Source organism: Plectropomus leopardus, chromosome 18 (assembly GCF_008729295.1).
Source record: "Plectropomus leopardus isolate mb chromosome 18, YSFRI_Pleo_2.0, whole genome shotgun sequence".
In the NCBI taxonomy this organism is placed as follows: Eukaryota; Metazoa; Chordata; class Actinopteri; order Perciformes; family Serranidae; genus Plectropomus; species Plectropomus leopardus.
The window spans coordinates 29,759,447-29,780,629 of NC_056480.1; the positions used below are offsets into that span (position 1 = coordinate 29,759,447).

At 38.5% G+C, this 21,183-nt stretch overlaps 1 protein-coding gene across 1 annotated transcript in view; it reads right to left on the reverse strand.

The window, feature by feature from the left end:
- LOC121958210 (gamma-aminobutyric acid type B receptor subunit 1-like) overlaps window positions 1-21,183 on the reverse strand; it is an 87,411-nt gene that overhangs the window by 44,607 nt on the left and 21,621 nt on the right. Inside the window, exon 2 of the mRNA XM_042507080.1 lies at window positions 14,473-14,556. Within this exon, the coding sequence (XP_042363014.1) occupies window positions 14,473-14,556 (84 nt within the window). The remainder of the gene's footprint in view (window positions 1-14,472; window positions 14,557-21,183) is intronic.

Sequence of the window (21,183 nt, forward strand, 5' to 3'; positions counted from 1 at the left end):
TGGCTCAGTTGTTTTATCAGTCTTAGTTATGTTGGCCTCACTAGGTTTGTCTGGTTTAGCTACTGAGTCTTTGTGGGGACGGGACATGTGCTCCAGACCGGTCAGGGGTTGTCCCTCTGCCTTGACCGCATCCCGTTTCCTGACTGCTTTGCTCTCTTCAAACAGCCTACAGCGTGATGGTCTTCCTCTCCACAGACAAAACAGTGGCTGCAATTTGGATTGGCCTGTGTGATACAGTTTGGACAGCCATGAGGTTTTTGTGACCTTTTTTGTGGCCTTGTCTGGTCTGGGTTGTAAAAATGAGTGGGGGGACAGCGCTGCTCTGGTGTTTGAGCTTGTGTCACAATTTGTTTCAGGGACTCCATTGCTTGTGTCAGCGCTTCAACCTGTGTACTCAGTCTCTTTATTGTATCATCTCTACTACTCACGGTTGTGCTGACTTGGGCCTCAACCTGGAGTTTTGGGTCAGGATCAGCATGGGCACTGTGGGCTTGAGTTACTTTGCGTGTAGAGCTGCGGCCCAACCTGCGCTTTCTCTCACTCTCCTCGGTCATAGTCTTGATAACTTGTTGTAGCAGAGCCTCATCGGACACAGCAGGGTTTAAGCTCTCTTCTGACGTCCTCATATTTCTCCCCAATGCCCTGACATATTGTGTTCAGGAAAATGCACTGAATCGTAGATGCATCATATTGGACAACAGATGCTGTGTGCTTAGTTGTGAACATTATTCTTTGCTTGAGTCCAATCATTCTATATAAGAATTGCTGTGGTGTCTCATTTTCATGTTGTTTAGCACACATGAGGTCTTGGAAGAGTTCAGTGCTACTCTTTTCACCTAGGTGTGACTGGAGGAAGCTTCTGTGACAGCTGAGTGACAGCTGAGTTCTGTGACAGTGAGGTCATCTTTATTTGTCAACATGTCTCTGAAGTTGCCAGGCTTAATTGCGCGGAGCACCCCTCTAATGATCTCACCTTCTGTGTGTTTTTCTTGGAGTCCTTCATCAATTTGTTTGCATATGCTGTTGTATGTCATGTCAGATGTAGTGTCACTTATCTGGCCCCCATGTAGCCTGAACTCTTTCCTCTGGAGGTAGGCAAGATCTTTCAGGGAGACCAGTCTCTCTGAAGCGTGGTGTGAGTTATTTGCACAGCTGTTCAGTGAGCCAGCTCCTACATGGGTGTATGGGTTAGGGTGCAGTGGTTGTGTAACGAAATGTGGGGGTGTAGCTTGGGCAACTGAGGTAGACATCTGTGCAGCCCCATCTGACGCAACAGGTATTTCTACCGAGTCACAGTGATGCATTACTTCTAATACCACATCATTTAATGACAGCAGATGACCCATCCCCTTGTCCTCTGACTTAGTCAGGTCTTCAGATTGCATGTATTTGAGGATATGGTCGATGCAGTCCTCTTCATCCGCCGAACTTAATTGGTCTGCTCCCAGCTGGTCTTTACCCAGTGCCATGGCCACCTCATAAGCCCCAGCACCAGACAGCTTGTATAAGTTCTTTTTGATGCTCCAGATCAGTTCCTTGCGCGTGGTAGACATGACATGTGCTGACGTGTTGCCTGATGAGCTAACAGTTCGGCTCCCGCGTAGGTGGAGACCCTCTTCCCTGGTCTCCCTTCCTGGACACCAACTGAATACTCCTTCACTGCAGTCACGTCCCTGGTCACGTTTTGCAATCACCCTCTGGACAGCACCTCGCCCCAGCAGCACACAGTTGCTCTGGCCTCGGTTCATAGATCACTGGATCAGCAACCTGTCATCAATAGCCGCGGCGCTGATCCCGGACGAGCCCCCAAGAATCTGTTGCAGGTCCCAGGTGATGGGGCCAGCAGGCAGATTACTGTATATAACTGTATATAACAGAAGAAACGAGGAGCAGAAGTTGTTGCTTTCACCATGGCAGCTCTCGTATGAATTTATTCAAAATAAACACAATATTTCCATCTTTCTATTATGCTTTCAAATAGGGATCGACCATTATCGGCTTGGCCGATAATATCGTCCGATATTCAGCATTTTTGCGATCATTGGCATCGGCCGTTTTTTTCACCGATAACCGATAAAATTAATTAATGTATTTTAAAATGCGCTCCTTCAGCTCTGATGCAGCCGTCTCTGTCTGAAGTCACCACTCTCTTGGTTGTGTAACAATGTCCCGCCCACATCCCTCACTGATTGGCTACTTGGCACAAGTGACCCAGTGACAGCCAATCAATCAACACTGAAGCCTCTACATGCAGTGCCACAGACACAGAGGAGAAACAGAGGACTGCTTCTGTGGCTGATCCAGCAGAAAAGGTAAGGCAGTGTCAGTCGAAGTTTCAAAGCCCTTTAGGATGATTTTAAAAATACCACAACCTTGATCAATATTAGTGATAACATGCAGGCCCAGAGTCGACATTTCACGAACCTACTTGTCTAGTCACATCAAGCATACGACTTTGCAAGATAGGACTAGCATCACTCACGACAAAAAAAAAAAAAAGATGTGAGTGAAGATGACCTGAAGTCCCTTGCTTAATTAAATAAAAATATGACATAGGTAGGCTGTAGCAAGTAAGGGAGGAAAACCTGCAGTTTGGCTGTTGAGATTAAACTTTTCACAACTTCAACATGGGGGAGGCTATTTAAATGATGGCTCACCGCTACATTATAATTGACACGACCAGCCACTTTAGAGCTGTGGCCAGACGCACAATAATAATAGGAGACACTTACGCTTATCATTACTTTGTGGGAATAATTAATCTCCTAACGTGTCTCAGCCCGTGGAGCGGCTCCTGGTTTGTCAATAAACAACACCCGAGGCGATTATAGCCTATAAGTTTAACACCACACGCTAACGTGTCCTTGTTTTGTTTATAGTCGCCTCTCCCTCAGCGCTCATGCTGTCACTACACAATGATCACACAGAATAGATGTTAAATATTCGTCTTTTTGCCGGTCACTCGTAAAGTCCAGGGAAATGATGGGCCATTTCAATGAGTCAAGCAGAGAGCACACGTCGAGTTTTTTCAATCAATAAATTTACCGTCGCGTCTAGAACCCACGTGTGTAAAGTAGCCTTTATTGTTTGCATTTAAAATTGCCAAGTGACATACACGTCTAAGCACACTAGTGTACATTTAATGTTCTGAGATTCTGAATATGAAATCATTTCTCTAAATAAATAAATATAATAATAAATAAGGAACTATAAGTGAAAAAACTCTGGTGAGCGCTGAAAGTTGTGTCTTTATTTACTCATGCTGTTTTATGTAAAATTTTAATCTGAAAAGTAACTATTATATCTATAAAATGAATGTAGTGATCCAAGGTTCTGGCCACCCTCTTTATTGTTTGGTCTTAATCAGGCTGGATCAGATGTATCCTACCTGAGAGGGAGAGCACATAAGACATCATTAATTAAATGTTATTAATGTAGGCTATCATTAAGAATAGTATGTAGTGTAGTGGAAGTTTAACAGACAGTTTTGCTCTACTAAATGAATATATACTTTCTCTTTTTTAATTCTCACTCTTTTTTTTTGTCTCTCTTTCTCTAAATCCTCATTACAGATGGATGGATCAAAGAAGCGGGTGAAAAGTACAGTATGGCAGTATTTTCACACAGCCAACCCCAGCTACTAGAAGGCCCCTGCACTTTTTGTTTTAATAGGCATTTCAATTAAGATTATGTGTTCATGTTATTATGTTAATTATGTGTTCATGTTATTTTACAAAAAGTTAAGGCCATTTTTTTCAGTGTAAACAAACAGTATACTGTATTCATTCTAATCCCAGGTGTGTTTCTGTAAATTTTGACACCAAAATTTTCATTTTTACTGCAAATAAATATCGGTTATACATATCGGCTATCGGTTTTGCTTGGTTATTAATAATCAGTATCGGTATCGGCCCTGAAAAATCCATATCGGTCGATCCCTACTTTCAAATACTCAAAATGTTTCACCAAAATGCTTCAAGTACACATATAGCATACACTATTAAACCCTGTAAATATAGCATACAGTATTAAACCATGTTTAACCAGGAACACAAACCCTTTCCCATTACTGACATTACTCTGTCATTCATTTCACAATGTTCACAACATCTCAATCAATGAGGCACCCATTTAACTTCCTGAGAGCTAATACACACAGTAGTAAACAACAGTTCAACTCAACACAGTACACTCTGAAACACCGGAAATGCAACATACATAACAATTTAAACACACAGAAGAGAAGAATAACCTGTGCGCGGGATATCTCATACAGCGGGAGTACACATTTAGCACTACACTGGGCAGCAGCCATTAGCCCTCCGATGCTAGCGCAGATAAACAAACTGAGACGGTTTCCACAATCTACACACGCTAAGGCTACGAACCGTATTTTACGACATTCTAATCATGTTAATCACACTAATAATCATGTTTGTTACTTGTTATGACTTGTTTAACATTGGACCAACCTGTATATAACAGAAGAAACGAGGAGCAGAAGTTGTTGCTTTCACCATGGCAGCTCTCGTATGAATGAGGAGCCTCCGCTCCACCGAGAAAGAGACGCTCCCGGCCACTCAACATTCTACTACCGCCACCTAGTGGCCCCTTTGTGTCATAACATGACATTAACTTCTACTTTTGATATTCCCCTTAAACAGCATTATATTACAAAAAAAATACATTTTCAAACCAATGTGAACACATTCTGTGTGGGTCACATTATCATTAATTGAGGAAAAGAAAACAATCCCAGGTATGCTTAAATTATATAGTTATGATTATTATAAAAACGGTCTTAGATTTTTTCTTTACATTTTTTCCTAGCTTTTTTTTTAAACAAATTTTCTAAATTTATCAATTTCAATATGTGAAATTTTCCTCCATAAGTTGCTCATTGCCTTTCTCCCTTTTTAATGAAAGAAATCAAACCTTCAAGGAGAGACTTGGTGCCCCATTTACCTCATTAGTGTGTTTTTTTGTATTTGGCCCTCCCATAAGACAACAGCCTTTGACTGTGGCTTTTTGGAAAAGGTGAACACGTTTATCTTTAGGTTGGCTGCTTTTACTTGTTAAAGTAACCTTCAGTTTAACACTTTAACACCTGAGCAAAGTTGCTGGATTTATTAAAAAAAAAAAAAAAAAAAAAACAGGAAGAACATAATGAGCAACTTAAGAAGAAATGACCTACAAAAATTAGCAAGAAATTTGTAAAAAAAAAAAAAAAAAAACAAGAACATCACCTGAAAACATGACAAAAAAAGAAGAAAGGAAATAGCCAAACAAGGACTTAATCTTAAAAAAGTATATATTTATATATGAAATAGTTATAGTAAGTATAGTTTTCTGGACATTTTTCCCTGGCTTTTTAAAAAATATTTTATAAATCTACTAATTTCTTGCAATGTCCGGGGTATTTTGGGATATTGTTTCCCGTTGTCTTAAGCTGTTTTCAAAAGAAATAAAACCAGTTTGTTCAGAGTTTAAAGACTATAATGAGGGATCTCTGCTGTAAAATTAAGAAGCAAAGATCAAACCCTGGGCCTGGCCTGAGTGAGCCATGCTATAAGTCCTGAATCATACCAATAATTCTTAGTGACATATTAAATGATGAGACTAAACGGAATGAGTCAAACAAAAAGCCAGACATGAAAAACAAGGAGTAGGCATACAGAGAAACCGAAACACAACATTCTGCAGGTTTCAGGAAGTACTTTCAGACACTCTTGGAAGGCTTTTCTGGCTGTTTGGTGAGCCTCCCACTAGATGGAGACCTCAGTTTTGTTTTCAGCACACGCTCACCACCAGCAGCCTGGTTTCAAACAGACAGCTCACTCATTATCCACATCAGTAATTTGTCTCTAGTAACACAGCATCCATAGCAGCTTTGTGCTTGTTGCTGCCAGCAGAGCTTATTTGTCAACTGAGCAATGGTTTCACATGAAGAAATAGTGCCTTCAGTGCGGTGGCAACGCAGTTAATGGGGCCAGCTGGGGCCTGACTAGCAGGGAGGATACAGATTTGTATGTTCAGACTGTCTGAGACTGATGTACTTAAAGGTTTAGGATGAGAAAAAAATGAGAGATTTGGAGGTGACAAAGGGACAGAAATTAAATTCTGCCGCCCCAATTATTTCTTCCTACAACTATTGTATTTTTATGTGCTTTGTGTTTTTCAAAGCAGTTTTAACTGAGGATATTCAGTGATTAGTGACCACAAGCAAAACCTCTCTGTGCTCCTAGCTGTGAATTGGCTGCTAATGCAGGACTGAACAACATACCCCAGAGAATTTGCTTCTTCTGATACATTATGAGCAAACTCTGGTCAACTGCTATAGTTTGTTTCTGTGTGCTGACTAATTATTCATGGCTCTAATGATTATGGTAACTTTCTGATGTTAGTTCATCTCTATGGTCACCTTAGTATTTTAAAATGTGAGAGGTTAACTAACCGCCGGTTTTAATGATAATCGAGAGAATGACTGATTTGGGGGATCCCATGACACTGTTGCGCCATATAGCAAAGTTTTATTTCTACAAGAAATATCAAAATTTGATGCCATAAGCTCATTCTGTCTGCTGACAGAGCTTTAGAGAATTTATTCGACATTTTGAAGTTTCAGTTTATTCATCATGGTACAACTCCTGCTGCTTTGCTTTTCATTTTCTACTTCAGGAACTTAAGGAAGCTAACACAGACAGGTTCAGTGATTGTGTTTTTGTTTCAACTGTTCTCCACTTGATTTTTGGCAATGCACTAAATGCAAGTTTCAGGTAGTTTTAAAAACTTGTATTTCATGTAGATGAAAACATGAAATAAAATCAATAACACCAGTGTTTGTCCAATAACAACTACCACTTAAAAGGTGGCATCTAGCAGTGAACTGCAGATTACAACCAGATGAAACCTCTCCTGGTTAGAATTCCTTTAGTGTTCATTGTTGTTAAATAACCAATCGAGGCAGGGGTAGACCAACAACTCTCATATTCAGCAAGGTAAAATCACAGTTTTTAACAGTAAAAATAGAGCATACATCCATTAAACCATGATTAATCTCTACTGTTTCTGCTCAGTTCCCCCGTCAGAGAGGCTTGTCTGTCTGGGAAGTCCTGAGCATCTGACTGGATGAATGAGACTGGGATTATACAGCACCAGTTGTGTGAGAATTTGTAAACTGATGCTAACCTTTGACCTCTTAGATATAAAATGTCAGAACTTCATTATCACCCTGCTGCCATCTGGAAAAAGATACAGAAGCATCCGCTGCAGAACCACCAGACTACAGAGCAGCTTCTTTCCCCAGGCTGTAAGACTCCTCAACTCCTCCTTCTATGCCAAAAAGATGTAGCAGAATTTAGGATCAACTTTAACTTTCATGTCTTCTTAAACTATGTTTAAGAAAAATGACATTAAACTTACCTTGTACCTTGTATTATATCCTATTAGACATTTGTGTGAAATTTAAGCTTATGAATTCTCAAGTAATCACCAAAAACATCGTTTATGAGGTCGCCATGACTTTGACCTTTGATCTTCAATCACCAGATTCAGTTCATTTGTGCCAAATTTGAAGAAATCCCCTCAAGGCCATCCTCAGGTATTCCATTCATGAGAATGAGGTGTATGCAAGGTCAGTGAAATTAACCTTTGAACACCAAATTCTAATCAGGTCATCTCTGAGTCCAAGTGAATGTTTGTGTCAAATGTGAAGAAATCTGAGATATCGCTTTCACAACACTGAGACGAATGCAAGGTCACTGTGACATCGTCTTCTAACAACCAAAATCTAACCAGTACATCATTAAATTTACACAAATGTTCATGCCAAATTAGACAAATATCCCTCTTGGTGTTCTTGAGGTGCACAAGAATGAAACAGATGAGGTCACAGTGGCCTTGACCTTTGACCACCAAAATCTAATCAGTTTATCTTTGAGTCTGAGTGGACATTTGTGCTAAATCTAAGAATCTAGAATCTAAGAAATTTCCTCAAGGTTTTCATAAAATATCATTCACATTCGCATTCACAGGAATGGGCCAGACATACGCAAGATGTTCAAACACCCCAAAAACATAATGCCTCCAGCCTCAACTATCACTAGCCTGTAGGGATAAAAAAGGTCTTTTGCGGTGCAATGCATTCCTTTAACCCTCCGGGATCATAATGGACATTTTTCTCCAAATGGATCATTTTTCACATTTGTTATTGCAATCATTGTGGCTGTGTTGGTGCATATGATTTTAATTTTTGTACTGGGTCTATAATAAACTGTGAATAAATGTACTACCCTTTAAGGCCATTAAGGTCAAAAATGTTCACTTCCCGTAGGGATAAAAAAGGTCTTTTGCGGTGCTTATCCTTAAATACTAAATATGGGTTCATAAAATACTAATTGGGTTATCACAGTCTTGGATTTGTCAAAAAAATAGCAACAACATTAATCTTGATGCATTTATAGTTTTTGTGCAGGGTCAGATTTAAAATTTAGGACCCGTTAAAGGCAGAAAAATGTCCACTTCCAAAAACTGCTATAAAAATATTAGAGATTAATATATTTTTTCACTTATTGGGGTTAAATCTTTCAATTAACTTCAGTCCTGATCAAAACTACCAAGCATTTATTTATTTTCAGGATTTTTCAGATTAGAGTTTATAATTTAAAAAAAATACCTGTTATTTCCATTAAGGACAAAAATGGCATTTTCCCAAAACTGCTGTAAAAATATTTCAAAATACTATCTTTTTTTCCCCAATTTTAGGATTAAATCTTTAAATCAACTTCAGTCCTGATCAAACCTACCAAAACATTCAATTACTTTCAGGATTTTAACCCTTTAACTTTCAGTTGTTTACATGAGGTTAGTGTTTTCAAATGAAAACAAAAAACACACATTTATGAAACTCACAGCCATTACAGAGTATAATGATGCATTCTGTAATGTCAGGGTTTTATTTTGGAGGAAAGCAGTAAAATTTGTCATTTTACTGTATACTATGATGCTACTATATACTATATACTATGTGTGTGTGTACAGTGTGCATGTAAAGAGAGAAATATTTTCACAATTTTCCTTGCAATTTTCACTTCTTTTCTCTCTCTCTCTCTCTCTCTCTCTCTCTCTCTCACACACACACACATGCACACACACATGCACGCATACATACACACACACACACACACACACACACACTTTCACTCATTCAACCTCCTCATACACACACTCATACATCATACTTCATGCACATAAGATGTCGTTCTGTTGGGACCTTCCGAGTCTACCTGTGATGTTTTAGGTTTCCTTCTGTGTCAACTGTTCAACAGGAAGCTGTTACAGTGATGTCAACAAATGCACATGGTGGGATGAAGCAGCCTGTCACTATGATGTCACAGCATGCAGAAAGCAGCAATGTAGACTATCATGATGTTTGGGATGGGGTGGTTAGATTTAGGTAAAAGAGGCCAGTGGTAAGGTGAAGAAAAAAGCACACATCCACAGGGGAAGCAATCTCCAAACTCCCTCGTGAAAGTCAGTTGTTTGTGGGCACCATCCACCTCCCCACCTACTCTATAAGCGCACTTGTGCTCCTTATATTATGTGGTTACTGTCAGCATTATTATCTGATGCTATGTTCCAGTATTTCTTTAGTAAATTTGAACAGGACTGGCTCTGTCCAGTCACGTTGTAAACTGACTTGTTGAACATGGACGTGCCCGGTGTCCGCCAGCATTTGATAACAATGCCATCAGTTCTGTCCAGCCACGTTGTCAAGTGACACCGTCTGTGTGCACTGCATGTGGATGCGTCCGATGCCTTCCAGCTGTCCGCCAGTGGATAACCTCATTCTCATCTGCACCATCTGTGTACATGCATGTGGACATGAAAGGTGGCCTTTGGCGCCACACTTGTATGCCTTAGGCACTGACAGAGCAGTGCTCTAACTTTGTTATCTGTACCAACACACCTACATCCTATTAGCTGCGTAGATTTATTTCAGTGCCTGGCAGGGTTCCAAAATTCAACAGGCACAGAAACTACGAAATAACAAGCATTTCATGTGTAGGGTTATGATGGGAAAACATTGCCATCTGCTAGTATACAGTAAAAATTACAAATGTTACTACTTTCCTCCAAGATAAAAACACTGACATTACAGAATGCATTGTAATATTCTGGAGTGGCTGTGAGATTAAATTATGTGATGTGTTTTTTTTTTTTTTTCATGACAAACAGTGACATCATGTATTCATGTATTATAAATCTGACTCTGCACAAAAAACTATAAATGCATCAAAATCAATGTTGTTGTTAATCTTGACATATCTAAGACTGTAACTTTTTAAAAAATAATTCATTTTTTGTGTGTATTTTTCATGAAGAGCAGTGACATCATGTAATCAGACTGTCATTCAAAGGGTTAAAATCCTGAAAATAAATAAATGTTTGATAGTTTTGATCAGGACTGAAGTTGATTGAAAGATTTAACCCCAAAAAGTGAGAAAAAATATTAATCTGTAATATTTTTATAGCAGTTTTTGAAAGTGGACATTTTTGTCCTTAGTGGCTTTAACGGGTCCTAAATTTAAAATCTGACTCTGCACAAAACCTATAAATGCATCAAGATCAATGTTGTTGCTAATTTTTCACATATACAAGACTGTGATTTAAAAAAAAAACATCTCCCAGCCTCCCCTCATTTATTATATTGAAAATAACTTTTTTTTCAAAAACAGCAGTGACATCATTTATTCAAACTGGCATTTAAAGGGTTAAAATACCAACAATGTTTAATCATTTGATAATTTTGATTAGAACTGAACTGATTAAAAGATTCAAGACAAAAAATCTGGGAAAAGCATTTTTTTATATAGTATATATTTTTATGAAAGGTTTTGGAAGTGGACATTTTTGTCCTAAATGGCTTTAACAATATTTTTTTTAAGTGATCACAGAGGGTTAAAAAATTATTATTATAAAAATATTTGCAGAGTTATGTTCTGTTGATCCACTAATTGTTTGATTCACTCATCATATTAGCTCTATCTAATGATGACTCCCTGAAAAAGTACATGCTAAAGATTAAACTAATAATGAATAAAGGCAGTTCAAGCCTCTGGAAATGTGGTGTGAAATAGTAAGAATTCACATAATATATCAAAGTTGAGTGTCTTGTTAAGTGTCTATAAAGACCTGAGTGAAGATAAATGTTCCCAATGATGAAAAAAAACAAGTTGGAAAACAGCTCATTTTGAGGATAACAGCATTTCTGCAGACTGGGCATGGCAGATCAAGTTTTGATTGACACCTCCATGAACCCCGCCTTTGTCAACTGTCTCTCATCTCCACGATGACAGCCATGGGGCAGAGCAGAGTCAGCGTGGTACAGCTCTATCTGTTCCAGCCCTCTGACTCTGGCTGCGTTCCTAAATCCAATCTGACACTCTGCAGTACAATGAGAAAGCTGCTGTTGGAAGCCAGGGAGCGTTCTGTTTCTCCATGAATTAATCGCATTTATGTTCATCAAACATTCACTCCGCTCTGCTCTTTGCTGTCTTTGAGTGTCCAGAGTCGCTCTGACACCCTATTGAAAGGAGCTTTGAGTGATTTCATTTTGGCATGTTAAATTAGAATCATCTTACAGCTGACTTTGACTTTTTGATTGTCTTTACCCATATTAGGTGATATGGATCGGGGATAACCACGCTCAAATCAACCCAGCTTCATGGAACTGTGAAAAAAATAAAATTACAAGATTTCAAATTTAGATTGAGGCTAATGTCTGATCATGTTTTATGCTTTTTATTATGCATGTAGGACTCTAAATTACATGAAAAAAGCTTTTTGTGATTTGGGTCCCCAGAGGCTTTAAGACACATGTAGGTATCAGGCTCCCAGTTTGGTCCACCTGAGCTGCTTTTTAATAGAAACAGGTTGGTGTGGGAGAATTGGGCAAAGAGACGACACACAGAGAGGGAGGAATAAGCCAGGAGAATGGTAACACAGTCTTTGGTGAAGATGTCGACTCAGCTTTGATGTAGATGGGAAGTGACCTCGATACACGCCACCCACCACCTTACTTCACACTACGGCCATCAGTAATCCATTAAAGCACATGAAATCAATCAGTCCTGGGAAGAAAGCAGCGTCTCGGAGCCTCTTCTGTCTACTGGCATCTCCTGGCAACACCGCAAGTATTTTCTGTGTATGTGATAATCTTCAGTCTCTCCACCTCACACTGCCTTGCCCTCCCTGGGGAAAATACATTTGGAGCCTGCCATTCACCACAGGTCCCCGAGCAGTGTAAAACCCTAATTACTAAACAGCCACCACGTTTCTCACTAGAGGCCAGGAAAGACCACTAGACGTGACTCCCATAGCAAGAACCCCCATCCACCCCCACCCCCACTGCTCAGCAAAAGGAGGAAATGACAGCCCACTAATCTGATGGCAGGTTTAAGTCTGTATTACAGAGATCTGACATCTGCCTATGAGCATTAGTGTCAAAGCAGGGGCTGGGACAGAAAAGCACCATAATAAGCACTACCAGTTTACAGCAAATATTCATTAGTGCTTTCAGCTCCTATTGGTTCCAGATTGGTTTTTAAATGTGGGGCTAGGCCTGCCTGCCTGCCAAGCTGAGCTGTTAGAGGTGGGAAATGATGCTTGTCCAATACGAGCTGTGGCAGCAATTTCATGCTCACAGGCTGAATGATATGACAGAGGGAGGGGGGACAGAGACATGATTGTAAAAGCGAAGACATGCAAGAGCATGCAGATTCAACATGTACCCAGAAACATCAGCTTGGAGCCTGTGTGCACCTCAAGCTAACGTGGGTTTTAGCTGATGATCACAAGTGGACAGTTCTGTGTCTGATTGTTAACACCTGGCATTACAATGTGTCTCCATGTGTCTCGAGTCACCACATGTGATTGATTGGTTTTCACCTCCTGCTCTACACACAAACAAACACATGCTACTTTTCAGCTTGCAAAGAAGAAATGTGCCGAAATGTGCCTAAATGTGCCTTTCTGTTTTCTTGAGTCCAATGCACCCCGGCCCATCTGTAGCCCCCCTGCTGAGGGATGGGGATCGATCATTTTTATTGATACTGATACCAATAATGAGACTACTTAACAGTCAGAGTCTTTATCAATAGCACAATCGATACTTTTCTATTATTTGGTGTTTTTGGTTCTATTTTGGTATTTTAATTTAAATATTTACTCAGAAAAATCTTGGCTAACACTAACACACTAAAGACTGCAGCCACACTCATTTTGTACAGACCACTGGAGACACTGGGCTTTCAATCACTACTTATGTCCGTAGAAATGTTCTTACTTTGAGCACAAAACACGTGTTCACACAAAAAATTACTGTCAGATTGACGACATGTACCCACTGGCCAATATTGCTATTACCACCATGTGTATGTTGGTAAATTATTCCAAACCAACAGGCTCCAGCCTGCTATCTGCAATCAGCATTCCACCACACCCCCATTTCTCTACAAAAAGAAATAGATTTGCCTGGAGGTGTTTCATGGTGGAGCAGTGACGTTGTGTGTTCAGACATATCAAGGAATATCTTAGCAGTCCGAAACAGCTGATTAGACTTTAAAATGTTCTGTTAGTCTTCAATGCACTCTCTCCTAAAGGCACTGGCTGCATGATATGCCATCACAACACCTTCTTGGTGATAAATTATAAAAATCTTTTATCTATCCTTCAAAGGGGTGAGGCAAAAAATGTTTTCTTTGATGCATCGTGATAGGAAAATTAGCTGGAGATTAGTTTGTTTTGGGCTTTTTTAAGTTTAAAAAGAAAAAAATGAAACCCCCCCAAAAAGACTGAAATGGCCTGGAAAAAGTACTTGAACATTTATAATAATTTTATAGTAATTTTAAACATGTAATTTTGATCATTATAAATATAGAATTTTCCAAAGCTTTTTTCTGTTTTCCTGGACATTTTACCCTAACTTTTTTAAAACAATTTTTTACATCTATTAATTTCTTGCATTTTGTGGAACATTTCTTGTTCTAACCTTTGCCCATGTTCAGTTACTGTCTGTAATCGTGCTCCGCAGCACAAGTGAAAGTAAAAACTAAACCATGATTCACTCGTTTGGCATTTTGCCTCACTGTATTTGTGTTTTTATAGTGTCTCTATTAATTCAATATATTTGGCCAGGACATTGGTAAATTCATTTGTCTATTAAAGCCTTTTTCAATGCATGAGGTTTTAGTATGTTTTGCATTAAGTCAAAGATGTGTTTTGGTGAGCAGCAGTTCTAAATTTGTGTGCAGAGAACAAACAAATTCAGGTAAGAAAATAATGAATTTCAGACTTGTGCAGAAAATATTGGTATGCACAGCTTAAGCACAGATTTGTGTGTATGCAGTGTTTGTGAATGAGGCCCATTGTGTCAGAGACAAACACTTGTGTGTGAGACAGCATGATCATTACCAGCAGATGTATTATAGGCGGACACTCTGGGTAAGGGCAACATGGCAGAGAAGAGGAGAAAAAAGGACAGCATCATCGCTCTGCCTGAAAAACAAAACACAGAGAGAAGAATACATTTACAGGAGGAAGCTGACAGGGAGAGAGAGCTCCTGAAGAAGAGCATAACAGCAAAAAAGATAAATACACCCTGATTCATCCATGTGTCATGTAAACAATACAAAAGGCACATTTTGCAAGAAAGGCTTCTGACATTCGACTGTCCTCACCAGGAAAATAACACTCTAAATCACTCACTCACTTGCTCGAACATTTATTGCCCCTTTCTATTGCAGCAGCATAACAACCTGTAACCTGAAGCTCACCATAAGCTAGACTTTAAAGAACCTTGTGAAGATTTGATGGTTTGTTGCTTCATATGTTTTATATTGCACAGACTGGGCTGTTTGTGAAATCTCTCGACTCTTGAATAATGTTTGTACAGTCCAGCTGCCGAAATAGAGGAAGTGTTAAAATTGTTGATGCTTCCAAGAATTATCTGAGTTCACAGTAATGGACCTTTACAAGCACTAGTGAGTGATTTGTTGACCTCTTTGCACTGGAAGACCTGCAGCACTACTCAGATCTAAAACATACTGCAAACTCCTCTGCAAGTTTTCAGGTAATAAAAAAATAACTTACTACTATACAAAATATAGTCAGTAATCTCCTAAGTAAACAGAAGAAAGGAAGAGATACCAGGAAGAAAAAGGAGAGAAACCTATCAAGAAGGAATAAGAAAGCTATACTTTAAAAACACCTCAAGTATTTTTTTTTTACTTAGTTGATATACAAGCCCAGTTCCAAAAAGTTGGGATGCTGTGTGAAACAGTAATAAAAACAGAATGCAATGATTCTTTTTTTTACCTATATCCAATTGCATACAGTAACATGAAAAGATACTTAATATTCTAACTGATAAACTTTCTTTAGTAAATATACACTCAATCTTAATTTGATGCCTGTAACACATTACAAAGAAGTTCTGAAAGGGGCATGTTTGCCACTGTGTGACATCACCTTTTCTTCAGTTAACGTTAGAAAACTGAGTAAAATAATCAATGAAATTTTCAATGTGAAATTCTTTCCCATTTTGCTTGATATATGATTTCAGTGGTCCAACAGGCAGCATATGTTGCTCTAAAACCTGTGTGTACCTTTCAGCATTCATGGTACCGTTGGTACTGTTGGTTTTCAGCCTTGCTCACTCAAGCAGAGATTTATCCAGATTCTCTCAATATTTTTATAATATTAGAGATTGTAGACGATTAAATTCTGAAATCCTTTAAATTGAGAAATTTTCTAAAACTGTTGGACTACTTTCCCATACTGTTTTGATTTTTTGATATTTATTATGAGAGTGTAAAGTGGATGTTTTCTTTAACCCTTTGAAACATGGATAGACATCACTTTTCTTGTGCTGCTTTCAGATGCCTTTCACAAACATTTAAACCTTTGAAACCTGAAGACAGGTTCAAATTCTTCCAAAAAAAACATGGGAAATGGTATTGAGCAGCTTGTTAAGAAATGTTCCACAAATTGCAAAAAAAAAAAAAAAAAAGAAAAATCTTTTTAAAAAAAGAGAGAAAAAAGTCTGGGAGAAAAAGGAAAAAAAAACTTACCATACTTACATTACATACATATTACATACATATTACATACATATTTTCAATACTGCTACAGAAAATTATATAATCTAATCTATCGATCTATTTCTGGTCACTTCCTTGTCTGTTTTATTTTAAACTTTCTTTTACCTTTTTGCTTATTTTTGGTAAATTACTTGTACTTTTTTGTCCACTAATTTTTTCTTAATTTTGGGGTTAATTTTTTATAAGTTGCTCTTTGCACTCCTGTGTTTTTAAAAGAAAAAATCAAGTCAATTTACTCAGGTTTTACAGGGTTAAAGGAAGAAATAGGGAAGGGGAAATGGAAAGAGGCAGAATATGATACATAAAATATTTGACTGGAATATCTGAGAGCCTAGGGTAGATTTTTAACAGATGACATCCCCAAATTACATGAGGCTTAAAATGCCCACTGAATCAATATGTCAGTATCTTGGGAAGCCATTGACCCACAAAGGGCTGCATCACAGCGCAGCACACACACAGACTCATCCTGGAAGTTTTAGGGGGCGTAATTGCAGCACAATTGAAAGGAATGGTCATTTATTCTAACCCAATTCTGGTGTATTGATAAAAAGCAGGACCCGGTAGAGAGAATCAAGTACATTGCTGCATATCTTTTCTTTTCTCTCCAACTGGTATAAAAAAAAAATCACAAATGGTGGTGAGGCATAGAGCAGCAGCAGCAGTGGTGACTGACTAATGGCACACACTCAAACTGCTTCTCTGATGGTGGAAATCACTTTCCTTCATCCATACATTTACCTGCTCTCTGCTCCCTGCCACTCTGAACCTGATGTAAATGGAATGGATCTGGAAGAATGAATTCCGCTTCATTGTCACGTGAAACAATAGCAGTGTGGGTATACTGTGGTGAAGCCTGAGTGCAGCAGCACAAAAACAAAGCATGGGGCTCTAACTACATGACTAAATGGCTATGACCAGAGTGTGCGACTGCCTTTCTAGCTGCCTGCCCACAGGGGAACTGAGAAATAGCTGTTACAGAGCAAGGGTTGCTGTGGCAGGATTGTCACTGTGCTGCTGCAGTGCACAGCTAAACCTCATTCAACAAGAGTTGGGGGAATAGTGCTGTTATGTAAAGAAAAAAAAAAAAAAAAGGAAAAAAATTATAACGCTATGGACAATCCAGTCCACTTTAAAGCTACTGAAGAATTTTGAAAATGCTTTGGCGATTGTCTGAAAAACTATGTTTTCCCAGTCACACAGAAATGATCCAGACTACACTCCCAAAGCCTGTTTGGGTTTATTTCTGATATCTGTGCCAAAACAAAAGGGGTGCCTGAAGTGGGGTTGCCTTAAGAGATGTTTTTTTTTTTTTTTTTTAATAAAGCACAAAACGACGGTCAAGAGTATTAAAGGAGAGCCTTTTTATCGCAGGGTTTCCCACACATTCATTTATTTGCTGCGGCCGCCACAAATGCATTTTGGGAGCCTGCCTGTTAATTAAGAGCTCTATTATAATATAGATACCATTGGGTTATTTATAGCGCACTTGGAGCAGAGAGGACACAGCAGAACATCAGGCACATTGAAAGTGAAACTTATCTATTAATTCTGGTAGTCAAAAACTTCACTTTCACTTAAAATAATCTGCAAACAACTCCTGTCATCCACTGCTGTGATCTGATCAGTCATGGATACTCCAACATGTTCTCGCTCCCAACTCGTCACATGGTGCTCGCTGTCAGGACCTTCAGCGCCAACCTTTTATGTTCAGGTAACTTTGTGCATCAGCCGTCTATGCTCTCAGATTTATAATAGAGCCATGGCTCAAAACAAGATTGGGTTGGATACTCTGCCTGCTACGCTGCATTCACGAACCTGAAAAACACACATTTTAAAGGAAACCAAATGATATGATTATAGAAGGTAGAAGGTAGATTTATTGGTCATTTTTTTAAACAAAGTTTAAATGAAATTACATTTATCCTTGATCCTGCTACATCTTTGGAGTTGAAGGATGAGTTGATTAAAAACAGCAGCTACTATGAAGATTCCATCCAGTAGCTCGAGCATGTTGCTGCTGTTGGCATCATTCAATTCCTGCAGTGCATTATGATAATGATTTAAAAAAAAAAAAAAACATTGTCAGCTAACACCACAAGTACACTGTCATTCTGTGGGAAAAAGGCAAATTTGAACTTGAACTTGAACAATGTATTCACAATTCATTTTTAAATCGTTTTGTGGCTTTGGCACAGGTGTGTGTGAGGAATGTTTCCTATAGATGTGTTTGTTTTAAGGGGAACTTCACCTATTTAAAAAATTGATACATGTTATTCCAAAAACTATAAGAAAATATGAAAAACTCTCTCCCAAATCCAAAAACAAGAGAGCTAAAACTTAAACGTGTGAGACAGTAAACTGGTAAGGATGTTTTGTATGTTCTGAGATACATTTTCTGTTTCACCTCTGAGAAAACTACATCAGAATAAAACTCATTTGGGTATTTAAAAAAGAAAAGAAACCAAACAAAATCAGTTTCCCAGTCACTGTCTATAGAGCAGCTCCAGAATTTATACTTGATGACATCACAAGTTGAGAAATCCTTTCTGACTCTGAGAGAAGCTCATGTACACAGATACTTACTGAACCTGCTAAGGCCATGGAATAAACACACTGGGATTCTTCATTTAGGGAGTGTTCCCCTGGAAGTTTTTTTCATTAAATAGTGCTGAACCAGCTCTCATGGTAACACTAATACAATTACTACTATATGATCAAAATTTTCAACAGCTGTTTCTAATTCAGTGGTTTTGTGGGTTGTAGAGATGGGAGCTGGAGAGGATTATCTGAATACAAACTGACAGCATGTCTGTGTGAATTTTTCACTCTGTTAATGTGCTGTGAGCTCAAGCTGGTTGTGTCCCTTACTGACCGAAGCGAGAGAAAGGCCTGCATAGACAGAACATGATGGGACATCCTACAGGTGTATGTGCACTAAATAACTCAGCTGAATAATAATTTGTCGTGAACAGCTCTATTTGCAGCAATCACACAGTTTTAGTTTGACTTTAACTAGAATAGAGTTCAATACCAGAGCCTAAAGTTTCTTAAGGGACCTGTTAAAATTATATATATTTTCCTTTTTTCTTTTGAATTAATAATAACATGTCAGGACCAAAGGGAAACCTATGTAAAGCTGACTAATAGGTTGACAATAGCAGTGGGAAAAACCACATTTCTTACAGCATACCTGCTGCCTGAAGGTTCTTTTAACCCGTTCATTTCCAACCCACACAGTAAGATTCATCAGTTCCTGCCCTCCGTCTAAAGTCTGTGCGTCATTATAGTCACATGATTGCAAACAAGCTATAAGCAAAGTCTGTACTGACAAAGGCCTTATTTTTTGAAGAAGGCATCTGCAGTAGAAACCTATTAACCCTTTAACACTGGATCGACATCAGTTTCCTTGTGCTGCATTCAGATGCCTTTCACTTTCATTCAAACCTCTGAAAACTGACAACACTGGTTCAACTATAACTATATACTTTAAATTATGTGACAGAAAAAAATGTTTGAAGCACTTTCTTAGGTGCTCACCTATTTACCAGTTTACTTATTTTCTTATTACCTATTTGCTTATTTTCAGGTAACTTTCTTACTACTTATTTACTTATTTTCAAGTAACTTTCTTTTTACTATAAATTAAAAAGTTTACTAGAAATATATTCAGGATGCACAACAATATCAGCATGTCATGGAAATTGGAAGTTATTTGCTTTATTATTGACCCTTAGATTAAGTGTTTTTCTTCTTTTGCACAATTAATTAATATTGCATATATTGATAAACATTGTGTTTCATGTCTGCATCTGCTGATGGGCCATCATGATAAGAATATACAGAATATTATGTTAATTCCACTACAGAACAGACTTGATGATCACTGAAGGAAAAAGTGGATATAAATATCAGTATCAGTATCAGTATCATTTATCAGCTAGATTAGTTGCTATTTATCGGCACATTGGATATAGGCAAAAAATCCAATATCATGCATCCCAAAAATATATTGATTTAACGTGCCCTATGTTTTCGAAATTAAAAGTTTCATCCTCTATTAGAGATAGACAGGAGCACAAATGTGAACAATGTGTTCATTTGGTCAAGTGGCCATCACAGCTTCTCAGTTTACAAGAGAGAATTTCATGAGCACACCATGGATTTCATGAGACCATGAAACCTACAGCAGGTTCCATGGAAAATGGTTGATATACTCTGCACTGTGGACCCAAAATTAGCGTTTTTCCTCAGTTCACAGTGCAAAACAAACAAAACTGCACTAGTGATTATATATTACAGCTATGCTAGTTTTTATACAGCACCTAAAAGAGACTAAAATTACTCACAAACTTAATGTCCAAAACTTTTCTTGCAAAAAAGAGTGCACATGCACACACACATATACTGAATCACTGACAGGTGAAATACAGCAGAAGGCAGTTTCTCCTCTGACTGTAAAAGGAAGCTAGATGCTGGCTAATTGTGTTGCCTGGCAACCATTCACACACTTTCTGTGTGTGTGGATGCCTCTCCACATTTAACCACTGATGATGGTTTGTCTGCTCTGGTTACCATCACTGCATCGTCTCCTGCACTGACAGGCTGAAAAAAACACCAGACATCACTTCCTCTCTGCTTGTTTGATAACACATGAGCTAGATATCGGAGGGCTGAGTCCAACACACACATAAAGAATAGTTTTCCACCTTTTTAAGGGATGTAAAGAACTTTTCAAGTTTCTTTATTTTTGTTTGAGTCTTCGAGATGTCTGTGTGAGAGAGCTCAGGGAAGGGGCTGCTGCTTTTAATGGTAAGATGGAAAACTACACAAAGGTTCAATTTATGCTTTATCAGGGAGTAAGCTGTTGATGGTTTAAGTAGAACATGGTTTTTATTTCTGTCAGTATTACAATAACTAACAACAAACACAGAGAAGAGCCCACACACTAAGGTGGCGTATCTTGGATAGAAGAGGGGGCTATTGTTGAGCCCCATTTCCATCTAGCAATTCAGTTCAGTCC